This window comes from Pleurodeles waltl, chromosome 4_1 (genome assembly GCF_031143425.1).
Source record: "Pleurodeles waltl isolate 20211129_DDA chromosome 4_1, aPleWal1.hap1.20221129, whole genome shotgun sequence".
Taxonomy (NCBI): domain Eukaryota; kingdom Metazoa; phylum Chordata; class Amphibia; order Caudata; family Salamandridae; genus Pleurodeles; species Pleurodeles waltl.
The window spans coordinates 228,768,461-228,791,270 of NC_090442.1; the positions used below are offsets into that span (position 1 = coordinate 228,768,461).

The following is a 22,810-nucleotide window of genomic DNA, read 5'->3' on the forward strand; positions in this document are numbered from 1 at the left end:
TCCCTGAGTGGCAGGGTGGCGGCGAAGGCACAAAGGGCCTGTCTGGGTCTACCGATGCTTGTGCGAAACAGAACGGATCCACCAAAGGACCAGAGACAGGCTGAGTCCAGACACCTAGAAGGATGTCGTAGACAGCCTCGCAAAGAGGCAGAACTGGTTTGTGTCAGAGTGATCTGGGCTAAAAGATAACAATGGATCAATAGACAATTGTTCCGCAGGAAGATGCACATCCAAAACATCAGATAACCACCTCAAAACATCAGCGAATGCAGTGCTGGATTCTGTCGTCAAGCTAGGGGATGAGAACAGACTAGACGCTAGAGAGGAGTCTAGACCACTAGCATGTCCCAACGGAAGCACCCAATCCAAGGAGGAACCTGGAATGGGCCCCAGAAGGTGAGCATGAGGAAGTGCAAGGGAGTCAGAGAGTGGGCCCAGCACAGAATCCCCATGTATAGCCCCCGGCGCCGCTCCCTGCGTCAACTGACATTAAGTGGGGGAAGCTTCCTTGGAAGCGGCGTTGTCCGACTCTGGGGATATTATTATAAGTGCATCGAGTGGAGTCGACTGGTCTAACGGCACCGTGTGGGGCATCAGGACAAGAGGACCAGGCAAAGACGACGGAGGTCGAACGAGGCTGTGTGCCGATGCCGATCCTACTCCAGAGTCTGATTCAAGAGTGTGAGCAGGCACCAAGGTGGAAACTGCCAGCAAAGACCCGGACAAAACACTCACCACCTCCATAGGGCCAAAAGGCGCTCCAGAGGGAGGGGAAGGACCAAAGATAGAATGAAGGGACGTATAATAACGTTGCATTTAATCCATAGTCGCCTCGGCGCCAGGAAATGGCAGATGGGATCAACACTGGCACAGACTCCACTGAAGGAGAACGCAGAGGCGGAGATTCCGAAGAGCGTGCAGACGCCTGGGAACAGAACCATCCGAGAATGACTCCTGGAGCGCTCCTGGGACCGCGAAGACAGGCTGTGACACCAGCTCGAAGAGGACTTGTCCACCTGCACTGCCAGAAGCTTCAGACGACTCTCCCGCAAAGACTTCGGCTTCAGAAGGTCGCAGTCTGAGTCATGAGATGACACCAGACACCACAAAAGGGCCCGAAGTACTTTGTTACACCGGATCTGCATTGCTGCACGGAAAAGAAGAAACTGACATCAGCGCGTTGGAGGAAGGAATATATGGACTCTGCTGAAGTCATGTCCGGGGACGACGTTGCTGCGGAGCCGCTCGACGCCCTCTACTGATGCGCAGAGGTACTGCTGAGGAAAAATTTCCAGATCCAGTCTGACAACTGGGGGAGAGTTCGAAGGTAAGGAATCTGTGACTAGTTGTCTCTATCATGTAATCATTTTACAAGTGTTGAGTGGGCCAAGCCTCAATTCAAGAAACAGGCTGCTTACTGCTTAGAGAAAGATCCGAATTCCAATGTCATTTGGTACTTTATTATGTGATGCACCTGATCTAATTAAAATAAAATACACCTTAGGAAACGGATTCAGGCATCCTAAACGTTTCATAATTCAGGCGGACCAGTGGTAAAATACGGTGTAAGGTAAAACTACTGATGGATGTGCTCCAAAGGACTTCTGAGGACAAAAAAATAAAATGTTCTAAACAAATCTGGTCTTAATTTTCCTACAAATTAAAGTTATAGTCCTATATCCGCAACATCAAAAGGGACTTTTCGTACTATATCTCGTGCGCTGTTAGGAGGGACTTTACGTTTTTCAGATCTATAAAATAGGCAGACATTCCACAATGACATGTTTAGTACATGGTTTACCAACGTATGTCACACACGAGGCAAAGAAATATACCGGATTTTCGGGATATCCATTGACTATGTAAACGAGCTCAGTTCATGTAATGTGAACTGTAATTCTATTAAGTGTTGAATCTGAATATTATGGACAGGTCATGGATCCGGCTGCCTGGAAACTAGTTGGATAATCTCTATACGTGCTATTGTTATTCATATGTTATTCAGTCACCTGTAATTTTTCCAATCTGGAGTTACTTTCATCTAAAAACATATCTTTAAACACTGAATATCTTTAAAAAAGAATTGAAACACCTACTATTGAGTGCCTTGAAGCAGTTGCACCCCGCATAAGCCACTTTAAAACACCCAAACCAACGTACCTCTAGACACCTTTGTCTTATTTTTATGCATGCACCCCGTTTGTTACTAGCTCGAGAGTTATCCAGAGTATCCATCAAAGTTTGTTGTCTGTACGATCCTCTATCAAATTGAATTATTCTATTAGTCTTTTTTTATTTAATTGAAATTGGAATATACTTGCAAGGAAAATACTCACTCAAGCCCCCATATAGCTTATATTTTGCCACAAATCCGTGGTTTCCATGTGAACTTGGCTTGGTGGATAGGAATTGTATTTTCACCAGAGAGGCATTGCTCACGTAGGTCTTATGTTCTTGGATACCACATAACTTATCTGCAGAAACAGAAAAACAAGGGTCAGGTGGGTTATGAAGGGGATTGTGCCTGCAGTTAGGCGTGCTATCAGAGGTGGACAGCTACTGGATTCACGTAAGAAATTACTATACTAATTGTGAGCAGGCTGAATTACTTACTGGATACCAAGTTAGCTTTGAATCTTCAAATAGTCAAACTCTTATGCAAAGCCCCATTCAAATGCAAAAAGGAAAGAAAAAAACCCTCCCCAAGTGACTTAACTTGTGTAAAAGTAATAGCTTGTGGTGGTGATGAAGCATAGAGTGGTGAAAGCATTGCTCGGGAATCTCAAACTAAAGCAGTCAGTGTGAATAAAGAGTCAGACTTTATTATGGTCAGACAGAATAACATGGTTTTGACAAGTTACTAATAGGAATCATACCGCTTAGTGAGCGATTTTGTTTTTTTTAAAGATTCATGAGGAGTTTTTTTTTTTTTTTTTAGATTCATATTCCTGAACGTCACACTGATCGAAAATGCATAGAATTATAAAGAACTGAGCCAAATGTTCAACTGGTAACTAAGAAAAAACTTGACAGAGAAAATACTATGTGGATTCGCTGATTCGTGAAGAAAAATCACACCAAAGAATTGACAAAGAAGACATGTTTAAATTCAATCATTTAACTTTTGAAAGATGTTGGTGTCCAGCAATCGGATATGTGAGAAACTATCAATTAGATTACTCATGACAGAGCCAAAATTAAGAAAATAGGCCATAAACTTGGCTATCTGTCGGAATTAGTTGGATCATCCTAACCTTGCCATATGAGAGGGGCGATTTTAACGCTCAAAATCTATATCTATATTACTTATGCATGCAGGCCCCTTTTGGCCACTACTGGTATGTGGCACATGCCGCTGATCATGTTCCACTTCAGGCACTACTGCTGTATAGATGCGAGGAAATCCCACATACAGAGATTAATACCACACGCTCCACTACACATGCCTGGCAGATGCTGGGACATTCAGCTGGCAAACTCCCTCTACATGCACCAGCCCTGCCCTTACGGGATCATCCAGCAATTTCAACTACACACAAATCCATGGCACTTAAATAACTACAACAGGTTGGGCTAAAAACTATGGGGGATGCATACCCAAATGTCAGTTGTGACTTTCAAAGACCTCATCGCCATGTGGCAGTGCACCCACAATTTTGGTTCATTTACTATAGATTTCGAGCGGCTATGCGCCGGCTCTAATCCCAGGTCCCCATGGTCCCTCATACCCTCACCGAACCACAGGTCTTGCTGACCAGCTACACCAGATACTGCTTAGTAACTAAACTATATAGAGGCAGAAGCTGACGGTCAGCAAAATATGGGCTGGGTCCGGAGGAGTTGGAGTGAATCTTTAGGGAGGGAAATGGATGAGTCAGAATGGTCTTTTAGTTGTGCGCAATTACACACGCTTACGGACAATTTTAACCTCAGGATTATACATTTTAAATTCTTACATCAAATATATCATACACCTGTGAAGTTTCAAAAGTGTGGGTTGCGAGAGGATGGTGCAGTGTCAGCTGTGGGGCGAAGGAGGCAGTTTTTAAAAAAAAAAAATTTTTAACACACTTGGCTTGGAACTGTACAGCTATTCATGAGTTCTGGAAGCAAATCATAGAAGCCCTTGCAGAGATGGTCATGAAAGAAATAACGTGTGATCCGGGAGTGTGCTTGCTAGGCCTGATTCAGAACATTCAACCGGCTTATCGGCAATTTCTGTCCATCACCCTGCTCTTGGCAAAGCTCAGGGTTGTTATACATTGGGGTGGTATGGCTAAGCCTGCCAAGGCGCGCTGGTTAACGGATCTGACATATTGTAAGACTCAACTAGAATTGTATGCCGAGCTGTTGCCTAAAGAATCACATCCTAAGGATGTATGGGGGGGGCCTCTGATAACATGCCTAATGGCACACTCAAACACTGTTGGGGCAGCCGAGGGATGCTTTGTAGTGCTCTTATACCCAATCTGCCATGTGTCAATCAATATGCCAAACGAGAAGTCTTGCTCAGTGTGCTTATGATTGGGCAGAGGAGCAATGGGTGGGTGCAAGATCAAGATGTTTAATGATTCCTTGTACGTGCTCTGTTGTGCATATCAACCTCCATAGAAAATCTTAGGAAAAAAAAAAGAAAAGAGACAATCCATGATGAAAGCCAATGCTAGGCTCCAGCAAGATCTGCACTTCACGTCAATGCCCCATGTCGACTGCCAAAGTAAGGCTGCAGAAAAACCTGCTCTTTGCGCGAGTAGCAACAGCCTCTGTTGACTGCCAGAGTGAGGCTGCAGCACGACCTGCACTTCGCACAGCGAGCAACAGCTCACGTCGCCGGCGAACAGGAATCTCCAGCGATGACCGGCTCTTCACGCTAACACAAATACTGTCTGCGACAGCCTACCTCAGACCAACACCTTCTTTGCAGACCAGCAATGCGAATAGCTGCACCTTGAACAAACTTTAGAAGGTAGCCTCAGTGGGACAAACAGGGTTCCTGTATCTGACCCACGTTCCGTCACAGTCAGCCTGAAATTGTCTTTGCCTCTGTCTAGCACAAGCTGATAACTGCAAGTGGAGCTTTGTGGTGCTATTTTCACTTAAAACCTTTTTGAAAAACTCATATTTCTGTTTTTTAATGATTGGATTTTTTGTGATATTGGTGTTAATTATACTATTAAAATCTACTGTATTTTTCTAAATTGGTTAAGGAATTTATTGGTTTTGAGTTTACTTTATTACGTTTTGAGTGCTGCATAAATAGTTTACACATTGCCTCTAAGTTTGGGCTGAGTGTTTCCAGAAGATTAAGCACAGTTTTAGTGAATTTTGTGATTTACCCAGACAAGGGTTGGTATTATTTGAGTGAGGCTTCCACCCGACTCAACTAATAATCCAATATCTTAGAGGTAAAGCATTTATAGAAGGAAAAAAGAGCACTGTGAATAGGTTTAAAAATGGATCACTAGGCATTGATCTTTCATGTCCCTATCCTCACACAAGTTCCTTCTCGATGCTGCTCATTAAAGTTAACATAGCTTTTCACATACCAGGCTTTTAAACGGATAGCTGCTTAAGGGCTTTGCAGAATTGATATTTACCCAACTCTTTAATTCCATGGTCTTGGATCTCACATACAGAAATGGAGGCACTTTTACAGTCTTCAGATGTTTCAACAGACATGTCCACCACTTCCAGCTTCAGGACACTGCCGGGGGAGATGGGGATCTTCCAAGTACAGCTCAAACCTCCCGAGTACCCCAGTGGGTAGCCTGGGGATGTCAACGTGCCAATAGAAGAAGTAATCGTTTGCATCACACATTCTGTCAAGAGAAGAATATTTTATTCACAAGTCCTGGTACAGAAGGAAAGTTAAAAATGAAGCATATAAAAAAATAAAAAAAACTGGAAAAAAACTCAGTAGTTTAAAAAAAAAATATATATATTCTACCTGAACCCAAAACTTTTCTTTCATTAGAGTCCTCATTTTATCCTTATTCCCAGCATTCATGTGGGTTTCTGAAACTTACACTTCTGTGTCGTAACTTAAATGGCATGGGATTGCAGTCCGTCAGAGAATAAATGTTTTCTAATATGATGAAACAAAGCACCAAGTATGCCCCTGGCCGACTTCAGGAAACACTGCACTGTACAGCAACCCTAGAACGTTCGCCATAATGGCGGAAGATACTGTGCTCCTGGACAAAATGTGTACTGGCTTTAAAGAATGAGTGTTTACCACCATGCTTCAGCGAATACAATGAAAATCAGCATGCATGAACACTTAACAGTCTACAGATCTAGAATGCAAAACAGTTCAATAAAACCTTTGTCAAAATGGACGTTGTTGTGGCATGTGTCGAAGATCTCCCTGCCTTTGTCATCAATAGATGCTGACCTATGCGTCTGTATCAGAATCTGTAGAATCTGCCATAAAAGGACCTGCGTACAAAGCTAGAGTGGTGGTTTATTATAACTCACTAAATGGAGATACAGGGGCTCATCAATTTCTGTAAGTTATGAAAAAATATTCCTCCACTTCATCTTAGGAGTTCAACAGTACAGGCAAAAGTTACTGTTTAAGGAGCCTGGTTCTGTTAAGAGTTTATTTCCTCTACAAAGGTCCTCATATTGAAAAGTACGGTGCTGTGTCAATGAATGCTCCATGGGGTTGATGTAGCAGAAATGTTAGCATTGCCCCTCGTGTCACAGTGTGCAATCTATATGTGACAGTTATTCATTATGATAAAGTATTAATAGTTTGATTATAATGTGATTCACTGAAGTCATGTTAGTGTGCATTCACTTTAGACTAGTCACCCACACCTATGTAGCATTGGGATTAAATTGCTTGTTTAAATAATTATTCTGTCATTATGTTATATTTTAGAGTCTAAGCTAATAGTCTGCATTAAAACAATGCAATATTTTCTATGAAAGGCATTTTGAAATCATATGCAAGAACAGTGAAATGCTGTTCTGCACCACATTAATGGAAATGTATTAGAGTTATTTAGTTTAAACATATTGTAACATGAATGCTAACAAAAGTTTATTGATGCTGAATTTATAGTTTGTGTATTAAAACATGAATTATTTGAATGATTAAAGTGCTGTTTTAATTCATTTCCATTAGCCTAAGTGAGCCCTGCCAGGCCTTGTATTCTTGCGCAGAAAATGTCATCTTGCTAACATTTACCTTTCTTTCAGATTTTGTTCCCATGAGAATGCTAGCTTGGTAGTAGATGCCTACTGTTGTACACAGTTTACGCAGTAGTCCCTGAGAATGGAATTTTTAGGACAGTGGACTGACATTGTATACATTTGTTGAAATCTTGCATGGACGAGTACAGATGGACTCAGTTCTCATGACAAACTTGGGAAACCATACCAATGTTTCAAGTATCAATGTCAATGTGGAGTGATCAGCTGACAAATCATCTTGCCCTATGAACTTTAAAATATAATTTCCCAGCTGGACTTTGGTCAGATGCAGAATCAAGAAGAATCTGCACCCCTCTTTGCTATATTATATACAGAGCCAGCTTCCCACAATCCGCAAAAAGAGGGTGCTCAAAGTGAGATATAGTGTGCACAGAGTCCAGGGGTTCCCCAGAGCCTTGACAGACAATAAAATACTAATGGTCCATTTGTGGTAGTGTGGTCGAGCAGTTAGGCTTATCAGAGGGTAGTGTTAAGCATTTGTTGTACACACACACAAACAATAGAAGAAACACACACTCAATGACTTAACTCCAGACCAATAGGATTTTATATAGAAAAATCTTTTGTTAATTTATTTCTAGAACCACAGGATTCATTTAGCAGGTAAGTACATTAAATGAAAGGTACTTTGCGTAGGTAAGTTCAGGACTTTGAATCAAATCAACAGTACATACAGTTTTCTTTAAAATGGCCAAAAAGCTATTTTAAAAGTAGACAGTACAATTTTCAACAGTTCCTGGGGGAGAAAAATAAAGTACAGCTTTTGAGGTAAGAAACAAACTTACAGATTTAGTCTCCGGGGCATAGGTAACCCACTGTTGGGGGTTCAAGATAACCCCCAAACACCCAGCGCCAGCAACAAGGGGCCAGATAATTGCAGGGGTCAAACAGGAGCCAAAATAACGTGGGCCCATATGGAGACAGGGGGTACTCCATTTCTGGTCTGCTTGCAGGTAAGTACCTGCGTTGTTGGAGGGCAGACCAGGGGGGTTTAGAGGCGCAATGGTGGGGCCCCAAGTAGGCACCAATCCGACACACTCAGTGGCACAGGGGCAGCCAGGTGCAGGGTGCAAACAGGGCATCGGGTTTCCAATGAAACTGAGGGGACCCCAGGGGTCACTTAGGCGCTGCAGGCATGGCACAAGTGGGGTCCTTGGGCAAGCCACCAACTGGATAGGGTGGAGGGCCGCCTGCTGGTTGTTGCTGCACCTGTGGTCGGTTTCTCTCAAGTCTGGGGGATGCGAGTGCTGTGCTTTTCCTGACGTCGGATATCTTCGTCCCAGGCAGTCGCTGTCAGGGGAGTCCTCAGGATTCCCTCGGCAGGGGTCGTCGTGGAGGGGTGGAGAGGTCAGCCCACGGTGGACACTCGTTCAGAGTAGCCTGGTGATCCTCTCTGGATAGTTGGGCTCCCTGGACACGGGCTGTGGGCATTGAGTGCAGAGTGGTGAGGACTCACGCATTTGGAGTAAGATGGAAGTCCTTAGAAGCGGAGCCTTCTGTTCTTTCGTAGACAGTGCCGCTGTCCTCTGGAGTTCTTGGTCCGTCTAGGTGCAGGGTAGTCCCCTGTATTCGGACATGGGCTGCTGGTCCCTCTGTGTCGCTGTTGGTTTGCAGGTTCCCTGAAGCAGGGGACAGGCCGGTAGGGTTGGGGCCAAAGTAGTTTGTCTGTTTCTTCTCTGCTGGGGTTTCAGCTTAGCAGTCCTTGTAGGTCACCAGGAATCTAGTGAGCTGGGTTCAGGGAGCCCCTTAAATCCTAGATTTAGAGGCATATTAGGGGGCAGAGGCAGTAGCCAATGGCTATTGGCCCTGAGGGTGGCTACTCCCTCCTTGTGCCCACTCCCTTTGGGGAGGGAGGCACATTCCTATCCCTATTGATCCCTGTCCTCCAAAACAAGATGGAGGATTTGCAGGGAGGGTGGTCACCTCAGCTCTGGACAGGTTAGGGGTGGTCACTTCTCCCGGTTTTTCTTAATTTTCCCGCCAGACTTGCCACCAAAAGTGGGGCTTTGTCCAGGGGCAGGCATCTCCACTAGCTGGAGTGCCCTGGGGCACTGTAACCTTTTAACACTCATCCCCAGGTGTTACAGCTCCTGCAGGGGGAGGTGTGAAGCAACTCCACCCAAGAACGGCTTTGTTTCTGACCACAGAGTGCAAAAAGGCACTCACCCCATGTGGTTAGAAACTCGTCTAAAAGTGGCAGGCTGGCACAGACCGGTCAGTCCTACACTAGCAGTTGGGCTAACATACAGGGGGCATCTCTAAGATGCCCTCTGTGTGCACTTTTCAATAAATCCCACACTGGCTGTTGATTTATTGTGCTGAGCAGTTTGATACCAAACTTCCCAGTATTCAGTGAAGCCATTATGGTGCTGTGGAGTTCATAATGAAAAACTCCCAGACCATATACTCAGAATGGCTACCCTGCACTTACAATGTCTGAGAATGGACTTAGACACTGTAAGGGCATAGTGCTCATCCAGCTATGCCCTCACCTGTGGTATTGAACACCATGCCTTAGGGCTGTAAGGTGTGCTAGAGGGGTGACGTAGCTATGCCACAGGAAGTGGTTTGTGTGGATGGCACCCAGAGAGGGGTGCCATGTCGACTGTCTTTCTCCCCACCAGCACACACAAGCTGCCAGGCAATGTGCATGTGCTGAGTGAGGGGTCCCCTAGGGTGGCATAACATATGCTCCAGCCCTTAGGGACCTTCCCTGGCCACAGGGCCCTTGGTACCATGGGTACCTTTTACAAGGGACTTAGCTGTGTGCCTGGACTGTGCCAATTGTGGAAGCAAAGGTACAGTTTTAGGGAAAGAACACTCGTGCGGCGGCCTAGTTAGCAGGGTCCCAGCACACTTTCAAAGTTGGCTTCAACACTAGGCAAAAAGTGGGGGGGGGGGTAACCATGCCAACAGTGGCACTTTCCTACACTGACCCCTTGGACTCTGATAGGTATAACACTCGCTACCCTCACCCCTTTGAAATTCTTGCTGATTTTTCCTGCCCCCAGGAAGAAGACGCTTGACTGAGCTCCTGAAATGCTGAACCTTCCCTTTTTACTTATTTTTTGTCATCTTATTTAGTGATCTGCTGCCCGAGGTTACTTTTTTCAAAGCTCTGTTTGAACTATTTGTGCCTTTTGTCTGCATGGGTTCTGCCAAGCATGTTATTCCTTGACTGTCTGATCTGCAGGGTTTTCCCTTGTCCAAATTGGCTGAACCTTGATGGTATGAATTGCTTTAATGCTTACTAAAACTGAGCATCTCTTTTTCTGTACATCAAGTTCTTTTGTTGGTGTTTTTTATTGTATCTGTAGAGTGCCTAGTTCTCCTAATTTTAGTTTGCCTGAACCTATTTCATCTCCTTAGTTATACTGTATCTTTATAACAGACTTGAGAATTGTCTGCATGGCTGAGCTCAAGTTTGTAATAAAACCCTTCAACTTTGCTTCTGACCTGAGTATTCATTGTATGGGCAAATTGGTCATACTGTGGAATTGATATAAGCTTGTGTTGAAACTTGTTTTCTGGTTTTCCACACCCTTATGCTGGGTCCAACGATCTGTTGACCACGTTGGGCATTGATTTCTGCGAAAGAAGAAAACGCTCCAGCAGATCTGGTAGCAGAGTCTAAATTTTGGCCACCCCAAGTTCTGTCCCATGGTTCTTTCTGAAGATTGATGAAGTTCCAGCACTGTTCCTTTGAGAGACAGATGTGTGAGCATTAGTAAGATTTGTTCTTGCATTGCTTTTGGCTTGAAGATTGTGGTAAAGTGTGATATTGGTGAAATGTTTTGCAGAGTTGTACTCATGTGACTGTGGCACTTGTGGCAAAAAAAAAGTCATTGGTTGTTTTTGACGGGTTTGTCGTGATCTAAGATACAGGGATAACGCAGAAGTGTAGAAAGCACTTGGTTGGTTTGTCTGCAGTGAGGTGCTTATGAGATGTCACTGACAGCGCTAATAGTTTTCTTGAATGTATGGGTGGTACTAAGTGAATCCTGAGTGCACAAGGAGGATCTGTATCAACAGGAGTGAGAATTGCTGGTCAAATTTCACTGATCGTGTAATTGTGAAAGCTATACTCTGATAGCGTATTTCTGTACTGCTCTGAAGTGTTTGAGTACTTATCCTTTAGTAAGCAGACAGGTTGTAGGCTTTTTGCTTGCATTATTTTTGCATTAGTTGTGAATGAGCAATTGTGTGAGAGAACTGCAAAAGTGAATGAACTATGTGTGGCCGATTGTGAAAGAATTACAAAGTGAATGCACATTCTATAGGAGAAATTATGACTTCATCATTTGCAACGCTGGTATAGGTTGGTTGGTGTGAAGCCGCACTGATATTGGTAGGCAGTACTGTGTTGCTATTGGTTGAGAACATTGAGAGAAAAGGATTGTGGCATTGAACTTACTTCCAGAGTCGAACGAAAGGCTGTGATTTATTGAATTTGATTGAAAATTAAGTTCCTTAACACTATAAAAATTGCAGTAAAAGGGAGATGTACTTATTCCTTTTAGAGAGGGTATTAAAACCCCGCCCAACAATACGGCAGGTCATTATGTATCATCTGAAAAAGGTTTGCATGCGTGTGGCTTGAGCAGTGGTGCAAGAGTACTGAGAAAGAAGGTGCAGTTATATTTCCCCAAAAAGGAACTTTTAATTTAAGGGTTCAAGATAATTTGAAGGAAGTGCTTTAGGAGATAAAACCGCCTCCAAGAGTTCCACAATTTGAAGCACATAGTATTTGGTAACAGTGCGTCTGAAAATAACAAGCAATTAAAGAACAGAATGCAGAAAGCAAAGAATTGCTGAGGCAAGATGGGATGAATAGCCGAAAGCTTGGAGAGCAGACATAATTAAAGGAATTACAATGTATCCTGCTATTTCTAGTGAAGGTGGAGAAAGCACTAAACCTAAGACTAAGAGAAAAACCGGTAAAGCAGAACAGACAGCAGATACTGAAGAGAAAGAGATAGTGGACTACAGAGTGACTCAGTTAGACCAGACACAGCCTTAGGGTGGTCACCCCCAACTTTTTGGATTACTGTTTTTGCTGATTTTAGGACTCTGCGCACTTTACCACTGCTAACCATTGCTAACATGCATATGCTCTCTCCCTTTAAACATAGTAACATTGGTTCATCCCCAATTGGCATATTTAATTCACTTGTAAGTCCCTAGTAAAGTGCACTAGATATGCCCAGGGCCTGTAAATTTAATGTTACTAGTGGCCTCCAGCAGTGGTTGTGCCACCCACATAAGTAGCCCCTTAACCATGTTTCAGGCCTGCCATTGCAAGGCCTGTGTGCGCAGTTTCACTGCCACTTCAACTTGACATTTAAAAGTACTTGCAAACCTTAAACTCCCCTTTTTCTACATATACGTCACCCCTACAGTAGGCCCTAGGTGACCCATAGGGCAGGGTGCAGTGTAGGTAAAAGGCAGGACATATACATGTGTGTTATATGTCCTGGTAGAGGAACACTCCGAAATTCGTTTTCCACTACAGTGAGGTCCGCTCCTTTCAAAGGATAGCATTAGGACTACCCTCACACTGTTTGAGTGGTAGATGCTGATAAGAAAGGGGTAACCAGGTAATATTTGGTATGGCCAGAATGGTAATACAAAATCCTGCTTATTGCCGAGGTTGGGGTTTATATTACTATTTTAGGAATGCCACTTTTAGCAAGTGAGCATTTCTCTGCACTTAAAATCCATCTGTGCCTTACAGCCTGTCTCCAATCAACGTCTGGGCTGGGCGACAGCTTCCTTGTGCATTTCACCCAGACAACCACAAACACAGGATACTCAGTCATACCTGCACTCATCTGCATACTGAATGGGACTTCCTGGGCTGGAAGGTTGGTGGGCCTGACATTTCAAAGGCTAGTGTCCTGCCCTCACACAATGGACTGCCAAGCACCCTGCTGGGATCATGGCAGACAGACTTGTACTGAAAGGGGAACTTGTGCACTTCAAAACCACTCTGAAGTCTCCCTCACTTCAAAGGCATTTTGGGTATATAAACTGGGGCTCTGACACCCACCAACTCAGACACTTCTGGACCCGAACCTGCAACCTGTCAAGAGGTACAGCCTGGCTGCCCAAAGGACTCATCTGGACTGCTTTGCTGAGAAGTACTGTTGCCCTGCAGACCCCTGTCTTTGCTGGAAAGTGCTCTCCAAGGGCTTGGGTTGAGCTTGCCTCCTGTTTTCTGAAGTCTCAGGGCCAAAAATACCTCATCTCTTCTGGAAAATCCTTGCGTGCCAATAATCGACCCACAGCCTGCTGGAAACAATGCGCAGCAGTTTTGTGATGAGAAATCGCCACACAGCTGAGCCGGAATGATGCAGCCCAACTTCCTGAGTGAGGAATCAACGCAGCACCTGCCTGGCAACAAAATTCGCTACACAGCCCCACCGGATTAGCATCCAGCTGAACAAGGACGCAGCTGATTCCCTGAGTGGAAAATCGACGCAGCGGCTGCCGTGCAACAGAAAATTGGACGCAATGCCCTACCAGATCGACGCAATGCCTGTGACTTCTTCCAGCATACCCAGGATTTCCCCACATCGCAGTGAGGAACCAAGACTGTGACGCAAAGCCCCTTGCAGCATGGAAAGAAATGACGCATCGTCTGTGCCACGTCGTAAAATCCAACGTGCACCCTATTTTTCCAAGTATCTCCTTCTCTGCAGTCTCCATTCACGTTATTTTTGACGCAAACCAGGAACTTTGTGTTATCAAGAGACAATTGTTGATTTCTAAGATTAAAACTCTTTAAATCTTGAAAGTGATATCATCTTTTGCTTATTGAATATCATTTTTTGACCTTATTTGAACCAGATAAATATATATTTTTTCTAAACCTGTGTGGTGCAATTTTGTGGTGTTTTCACTGTGTTATTGTATGATTTATTGCACAAATACTTTACACATTGCCTTCTAAGTTAAGCCTAACTGTTCAGTGCCAACCTACCACAGGGGGGCACAGGATAATATGGATTGTGTGCAACTTACCCTGACTAGGATTGTGGTCCCTACTTGGACAAGGGTGTATACCTCTGCCGCCTAGAGATCCAATTTTTAACACAGATGAGTTCATACATCATATTGTGTTAAATCGTCTACCCCCGTACCATTCTGTTGGGGTAGGAGCAAGAAGTGAAGCTGCACAAAATGTAACCCAAATGTGCCTGTTGCTCCAGTTGCACAAACTGAGTCAGAGTACAAGATACACCTGCAAAGTCGGTGACAAATTCCTAAAGTAAATCAACCAGTTCAGAGACAGAATCAGTTGACTCATGCAAACTCAGATGCTGACAAAGGAACAGTTGTTAGGAAAAGGGCTGTACAAGGAGACAATTGGCTAAGGGAGCAAGCAGTGCCAGCTGTACAATTACCTCAAACGATTGCTGAAGGAACTGAAGAGTCAGATCAAAGAAACAGTGATGCTGAGGGTGAGAAAATAGAAGATTAAAAAGAAAAAGAGTATGTAGGAAGCTGGCTCTGTATATACTATATCAAAATGAGATATAGTGTGCATAGTGTCTTTGGGTTCCCCAAGAGGCTTGACAGTGGCAATAGATAATAATAATGCTCTATTTGTGGTAGCGTGTTCTAGCAGTTAGGCATATCAGAGGGTAGTGTTGTACACACACAAGCAATAAGGGAAAACACACATTCAATGACTTAACTCCAGACCAATAGGTTTTTATATAGAAAAATATTCTTTTGTTAATTTATTTCTAGAACCACAAGATTAATTTAGCAGGTAAGTACATTAAATGAAAGGTACTTTGCATAGTAATACTTAGAACTTTGAATGGAATCAACAATGTGCACAGCTTTCTTTAAAATGGCAAAAAGCTATTTTAAAAGTGGACGCTGCAATTTTCAACAGTTCCTGGGGGAGGTAAGTAAAGTACAGTTTTTGAGGTAAGTAACAAACGTACGGGTTCAATCTCCAGGGCACAAGTAGCCCACCAATGGGGGTTCAAGATAACCCCAAACACCCAGCACCAGCAACACCGGGCCGGTTAGGTGCAGAGGTCAAACAGGAGCCAAAATAACGTGGGCCCCTATGGAGACAAGCGGTACTCCGGTTCTGGCCTGCTTGCAGGCAAGTACCCGTGTTGTCAGAGGGAAGACCTGGGGCTTTGAAGGAGTAATAGAGGGGCCCCAAGTAGGCACAAAAACCACACCCTCAGCGGCACGGGCGGCCAGGTGCAGTGTGCAAACAGGGCATCAGGTTCTCAATAGAACTCAATGGAGGGACCCTTGGGTCACTTAGTCGCTGCAGGCAGGGAAGAGGGACGCTTCTCAGGCAAGCCACTGACTGGGAAAGGGTGAGGGCCATCTGCTGGTTAATGCCATACTGGTGGTCCATTTCTCTCGGCCTGGTGGCTTGGCCTGGTGGCTGCGGGGGCAGTGCTTCTCCAGGCAACAGATCCCTTCATCCCAGGCAGTCGCTGTCAGGGGGGTCCTCGGTATTCCCTCTGCAGGCATTGTCGTGGGGGTGTAGAGAGGTCAGCCCAGGGTGGACACACTCAATCACCTGGGGATCCTCTCTAGCTAGTTGGTTTCTCTGGACACCGGTTGGGGGCGTCAGGTGCAGAGTAATTGGACTCACACTTCTGGAGTGAGGTGAGAGTCCCTTTAAAGATGGTTTGTCTTCTTGTTGGACAGGTTCGCTGTCCCCTGGAGGCTTTTCATGGGATCACTGGTCCTGCAGAACATGTTGCTTCTTCTCATGCAGTTTTTTAAAGCAGGAGACGGGCCAATAGGGCTGGGGCCGAGCCAGTTGGTGTCTCCTCTTCTCTGTGGGGTTTTCAGCTCAGCAGTCCTTTCTTGAGGTCGTCGGGAATCTGAAGAGCTGGGTTCAGGGTCGCCCCTAAATACTAAATTTAGGGGTGTGTTTAGGGTCAGGGAGCAGTAGCTAATGGCTACTGTCCTCAAGGGTGGCTACACCCTCCTTGTGCCCACTCCCTCTGGGGAGGGGGCTGTAGGAAAGTACCATCTTGCCAGGCATGTTACCCCCATATTTCACTGTATATATGTTGTTTTAGTTGTATGTGTCACTGGGACCCTGCCAGCCAGGGCCCCAGTGCTCATAAGTGTGCCCTGTATGTGTTACCTGTGTGATGACTAACTGTCTCACTGAGGCTCTGCTAACCAGAACCTCAGTGGTTATGCTCTCTCATTTCTTTCCAAAATTGTCACTAACAGGCTAGTGACCAATTTCACCAATTTACATTGGCATACTGGAACACCCTTATAATTCCCTAGTATATGGTACTGAGGTAACCAGGGTATTGGGGTTCCAGGAGAACCCTATGGGCTGCAGCATTTCTTTTGCCACCCATAGGGAGCTCTGACAATTCTTACACAGGCCTGCCATTGCAGCCTGAGTGAAATAACGTCCACGTTATTTCACAGCCATTTACCACTGCACTTAAGTAACTTATAAGTCACCTATATGTTTAACCTTTACCTGGTAAAAGTTGGGTGCTAAGTTACTTAGTGTGTGGGCACCCTGGCACTAGCCAAGGTGCCCCCACATTGTCCAGGGCAAATTCCCCGGACTTTGTGAGTGCGGGGACACCATTACACGCTTGCACTATACATATGTCACTACATATGTATAGCGTCACAATGGTAACTCCGAACATGGCCATGTAACATGTCTAAGATCATGGAATTGTCACCCCAATGCCATTCTGACATTGGGGAGACAATTCCATGATCCCCCGAGTCTCTAGCACAGACCCGGGTACTGCCAAACTACCTTTCCCGGGGTTTCACTGCAGCTGCTGCCAACCCCTCAGACAGGTTTCTGCCCTCCTGGGGTCCAGCCAGGCTTGGCCCAGGAAGGCAGAACAAAGGACTTCCTCAGAGAGAGGGTGTTACACCCTCTCCCTTTGGAAAAAAGGTGTCATGGCTGGGGAGGAGTAGCCTCCCCCAGCCTCTGGAAATGCTTTGATGGGCACAGATGGTGCCCATTTCTGCATTAGCCAGTCTACACCGGTTCAGGGATCCCCCAGCCCTGCTCTGGCGCGAAACTGGACAAAGGAAAGGGGAGTGACCACTCCCCTGACCTGCACCTCCCCTGGGAGGTGCCCAGAGCTCCTCCAGCGTGCTCCAGACCTCTGCCATCTTGGAAACAGAGGTGCTGCTGGCACACTAGACTGCTCTGAGTGGCCAGTGCCAGCAGGTGACGTCAGAGACTCCTTCTGATAGGCTCTTATCTGTGTTGCTAGCCTATCCTCCTTCCTAAGTAGCCAAACCTCCTTTTTCTGGCTATTTAGGGTCTCTGCTTTGGGGAATTCTTCAGATAACGAATGCAAGAGCTCATCAGAGTTCCTCTGCATCTCTCTCTTCACCTTCTGCCAAGTAATCGACCGCTGACTGCTCTGGACGCCTGCAAAACCGCAACAAAGTAGCAAAGACGACTACTGCAACCTTGTAACGCTGATCCAGCCGCCTTCTCGACTGCTTTCCTGGTGGTGCATGCTGTGGGGGTAGTCTGCCTCCTCTCTGCACTAGAAGCTCCGAAGAAATCTCCGTGGGTCGACAGAATCTTCCCCCTGCAACCGCAGGCACCAAAAGACTGCATCACCGGTCCTCTGGGTCCCCTCTCAGCATGACGAGCGTGGTCCCTGGAACTCAGCAACTCTGTCCAAGTGACTCCCACAGTCCAGTGACTCTTCAGTCTAAGTTTGGTGGAGGTAAGTCCTTGCCACTCCAGGCTAGACTGCATTGCTGGGTACCGCGTGATTTGCAGCTGCTCCGGCTCCTGTGCACTCTTCCAGGATTTCCTTTGTGCACAGCCAAGCCTGGGTCCCCGACACTCTAACCTGCAGTGCACGACCTCCTGAGTTGTCATCCGGCGTCGTGGGACCTTCTTTTGTGACTTCAGGTGAGCTCCGGTTCACTCCACTTCGTAGTGCCTGTTCTGGCACTTCTGCGGGTGCTGCTTGCTTCTGAGTGGGCTCTTTGTCTTGCTGGACACCCCCTCTGTCTCCTCACACAATTGGCGACATCCTGGTCCCTCCTGGGCCACAGCAGCATCCAAAAACCCTAACCGCGACTCTTGCAGCAAGCAAGGCTTGTTTGCGGTCTTTCTGAATGGAAACACCTCTGCAAGCTTCTTCACGACGTGGGACATCCATCCTCCAAAGGGGAAGTTCCTAGTCCTATTCGTTCTTGCAGAATCCACAGCTTCTACCATCCGGTGGCAGCTTCTTTGCACCCACAGTTGGCATTTCCTGGGCATCTGCCCACTCCCGACTTGATCGTTACTCTTGGACTTTGTCCCCTTGTTCCACAGGTACTCTCGTCTGGAAATCCATCGTTGTTGCATTGCTGGTGTTGGTCTTCCTTGCAGAATTCCCCTATCACGACTTCTGTGCTCTCTGGGGAACTTAGGTGCACCTTGCACCCACTTTTCAGGGTCTTGGGGTGGGCTATTTTTCTAACCCTCACTGTTTTCTTACAGTCCCAGCGACCCTCTACAAGCTCACATAGGTTTGGGGTCCATACCTTATTCGCATTCCACTTTTGGAGTATATGGTTTGTGTTGCCCCTATACCTATGTGCTCTCATTGCAATCTATTGTGACTGTACATTGCTTGCATTGCTTTCTATTGCTATTACTGCATATTTCTGGTATTGTGTACATATATCTTGTGTATATAACTTATCCTCATACTGAGGGTACTCACTGAGATACTTTTGGCATATTGTCATAAAAATAAAGTACCTTTATTTTTTAGTATATCTGTGTATTGTGTTTTATGATATTGTGCATATGACACCAGTGGTATAGTAGGAGCTTTACACGTCTCCTAGTTCAGCCTAAGCTGCTCTGCTAAGCTACCCTTTTCTATCAGCCTAAGCTTCTAGACACCTCTTCTACACTAATAAGGGATAACTGGACCTGGTGCAGAGTGTAAGTACCCCTTGGTACCACTACAAACCAGGCCAGCCTCCTACAGGGGCATAGCCCTATCCCTATTGTTTCTAATCCTCCAACGCAAGATGGAGGATTTCTCAAGGAGGGGATCACTTCAGCTCTAGACACCTTAGGGGTAGTCCTGGCTGAGGGAGTGACTCCTTGTTTTTCTCATTATCCCTCTGGACTGGCCACCAAAAATGGGGGCTTGTCCAGGGGAAGGCATCTCCACTGGCTGGAGTGCCCAGGGCCACTGCAACACCAGGCATGAGCCTTTGAGGCTCACCGCCAGGTGTTACAGTTCCTGCAGGGGGAGATGTAAAGCACCTCCACCCAGGACAGGCTTTGTTTCAGACCAGAGAGTGCACAAAGGCACTCACCCCATGTGAAACTAGTCTTGAAGTGGCAGGCTGGCATAAACCGGTCAGCCTTTCACTGGCAGTTTGGCTAACATACAGGGGGAATCTCTAAGATTCCCTCTGTGTGCATTTTTCAATAACTCCCACACTGGCATCAGTGTGGGTTTATTGTGCCGAGAGGTTTGATACCAAACTTCCCAATGCTCAGTGTAGCCATTATGGTGCTGTGGAGTCCGTAATGACAAACTCCCAGACCATATACTCAGTATGGCTACCCTGCACTTACAATGTCTAAGGGATTGACTTAGACATTGTAGGGGCATAGTGCTCATGCAGCTCTGCCCTCACCTGTGGTATAATACACCCTGCCTTAGGGCTGGAAGGCCTGCCAGAGGGGTGACTTGCCTATGCCACAGGCAGTGTTTGGTGGGCATGGCACTGAGGGGAGTCTTTTCTCCCCACTAGCACACACAAGCTGCATAGCAGTGTGCATGTACTGAGTGAGGGGTCCCTGAGGGTGGCATAATACATGCTGCAGCCCTTAGGGACCTTCCCTGGCCACAGGGCCCTTGGTATCAGGGGTACCTTTTACAAGGGACATAACTGTGGGCCAGGGCTGTGCCAATTGTGGGAACAAAGGTACAGTTTTAGGGAAAGAACACTGGTGCTGGGGCCTGGTTAGCAGGGTCTCAGCACACTTCCAATCAAAGCTGGCATCAACCCTTGGCAAAAAGTGGAGGATGACCATGCCAACAGAGGCATTTTTCTACAGAGTACCAAGTCAAAAATACTCATCACCAGAGAGCATATTTTGCTGCCAGTGACTGGGAGAAGGAATTTGTAACCTTTTGTGTTAATTCAAATCCAGTTCAATATTCTTGAATTTGAGATTGCGGTGGAAGCATTTTGGAAGTGATTTGGAGCTGTGCTTTTATTAGAGACAGTTCAACTTTATTTAGAAGCCTTTTAAACATTTGCAAATAAACACTTGATGAACTTTCTATAAGAGAAAGGAACTTTGTGAATAATTTTATCTATTGAAGGGAATATTTTTTATTTTGCTTTGGTCACAAATAAAAAGAAAAGGACTGACAAGAGTGATAGATTAAAGCTGCTTTGCATTTTTGATTTAGAATTTTTGGTCTGAAATTAGAGAACTCATGGAGTCGAACAGAAGTAGAGGTAGTAAGTGCAAATACATATGTAAAGGTTTAGTAATTGTGACAGTTATGATCATATTATTGCTCATTGGACTGAGCCTACCCACAACAGGTGAATCAGAGAAAGTCAAATCTAAAAGTGTCTCGAATTTAGTAAATCCCATAGCAAGACAAGATACACTTTACAATGATGAGGAATACTTACAAACGGATGGTTCTAGAGGCCATTTATCCACAAGTATATCTTATAAACTGTTGTATAAATATATAGATACCATGGAAGTTGGAGATTGTTATATATGCACACAGTTGTCATCAGTGAATGAGGGAATTTCTTACCATATTTTACCTCTAACCTATGAAAATTCCAGTAGCCTGTCAAATACTTATATCAGCAAGGGTATTATCAATATTACTCAAATTATGACCTTGTGTTTTCAATCCAATCATGAAACATTGCAAAGGTGAAAAATTAACACAGGGGGAGGGTTCTTTGAGCCTACGTTGACATTTGGTACAGTTTATGTTCCCAAAAATAATTTGACCTTTATTCTTTCCCCAGTAGAGAGAGTTAATTGGACATGGCCAAGAAAGGACAAGAGCTATGAAAACTAAAATAGAAAAGGGAATAGTTTCACAAAATTGGGGAAAGATGAAACATTCAGTAGCTGGAAATCAAGAATTCCTGGGATAAGATTGCCAACATATAGGGACGTTATGTGTATATTGACCCACATCGAAGACTGATAAATTTTGTAGGGAGTGATGACTGTAGATAGGTCTTTTTGTTTAAGAGTGTTTGGACCTTCATGTTGAATGGACAAGACCCTGCCATACCAGGTATTTATTTTGTTTGTGGAAGGAATGCCTATTATAAACTGCCAAAAGGCTGTTATGGTAACATGTTATCTGGGAGTAGTTTTTCCAAAGATTTATCATCGGGACCATTTTAATGATCCAGTCTGGGACGAGAAATCAAATACCAGAGTCGAGAGGTGCTAGTGCTTCAGAAACTGTAGGATACATTTTGTGCCATATTTCCATCACTAGGTGTTATCATGAATGATCACGATAAGGAAGTTGTCAATAATAGTAGATAATTTATCTACAGATAAAGAAGGTGCCACTTATTAATAGACACAAAAATGATTGCAGTAAGCTCAATGGTTTTGGAGAATTGCCTTCGCTAGACATTCTTCTCGAAAAGAAGGGTGGAGTTTGCAAAATGTTGCAACCCCAGTGCTGCACCTCCATTCCTGATAATAGTAAGGAGATAAGGAACTACATTGATAATATAACGAACTTGAGACAAGACCTGAAGGCGTTCACAGTGACATGTGCCTGGGAAGCAAGAAGAAATGTTTTTTCACCAGTTGGAAAGTGGTTTGGAAATCTAGGGAGAGGAGTTGTTGGAACGATTTTGAGACCCCTATTGATAATGGCTTTGTGTGCCCTAGTTGGAGTTGGTCTATAAGTATTGTTCAAGAAGCTGAAAGAGAGAAGAGTAAAAGGATGAAAGAGAAGCAGAACATGGAGACCAGGAGGAGCCTAATACTATATTAAAATCAAGCAGTTAGAGGAGTCCAGAAGACCTTACCTGGGACAACCTCTGAAATTTTGAGCTGGCTCAGTGAAAATGAGAGTTGGAATGTGTGTGATGGCTTGATTTGTCATCAGAGGTGGGGAGGTGGGCTGATGTAGCAGACATTTTAGTATTGTCCCGCATGTCAAAGTGGTCATCTATACGTGACAGTTCATGCATTATGATAATCAAACTACTAATAGTTTGATTATATTGTGATGCATTATCACAATATAATCAAATTATTCATGAAGTCATGTTATTGTGCATTCATCTTAGACTAGTCACTGAAACCTAAGTGGTACTGTGATTAAATTACATGTTTAAAAAAATAATCTGTCATTATGCTATATTAAACTAATAGTCTACATTAACATATTAGATTTTTCATGAAGTGTTTTAAATTTGTTTGCAAGAATAGTGAAATGCAGTTCTGCGCCACGTTAGTTGAAATGTATTAAGAGTTACTTCATTTAAACTTGTAACATGAATAATAACAGAAGTTTATTAGTTCTGAATGTATATCTTACCA

The 22,810-nt window shown here is 44.7% G+C and overlaps 1 protein-coding gene across 2 annotated transcripts in view; it reads right to left on the reverse strand.

Annotated features, from left to right (window-relative positions):
* Nucleotides 1-22,810, reverse strand: part of OVCH1 (ovochymase 1) — a 1,177,845-nt gene that overhangs the window by 317,406 nt on the left and 837,629 nt on the right. For both annotated transcript variants that reach the window (XM_069228188.1, XM_069228187.1), the window contains exons 22-23: nt 5,598-5,819; nt 2,337-2,474 (exon numbers count right to left, since the gene is read on the reverse strand). In XM_069228188.1, the coding sequence (XP_069084289.1) occupies nt 2,337-2,474; nt 5,598-5,819 (360 nt within the window). The remainder of the gene's footprint in view (nt 1-2,336; nt 2,475-5,597; nt 5,820-22,810) is intronic.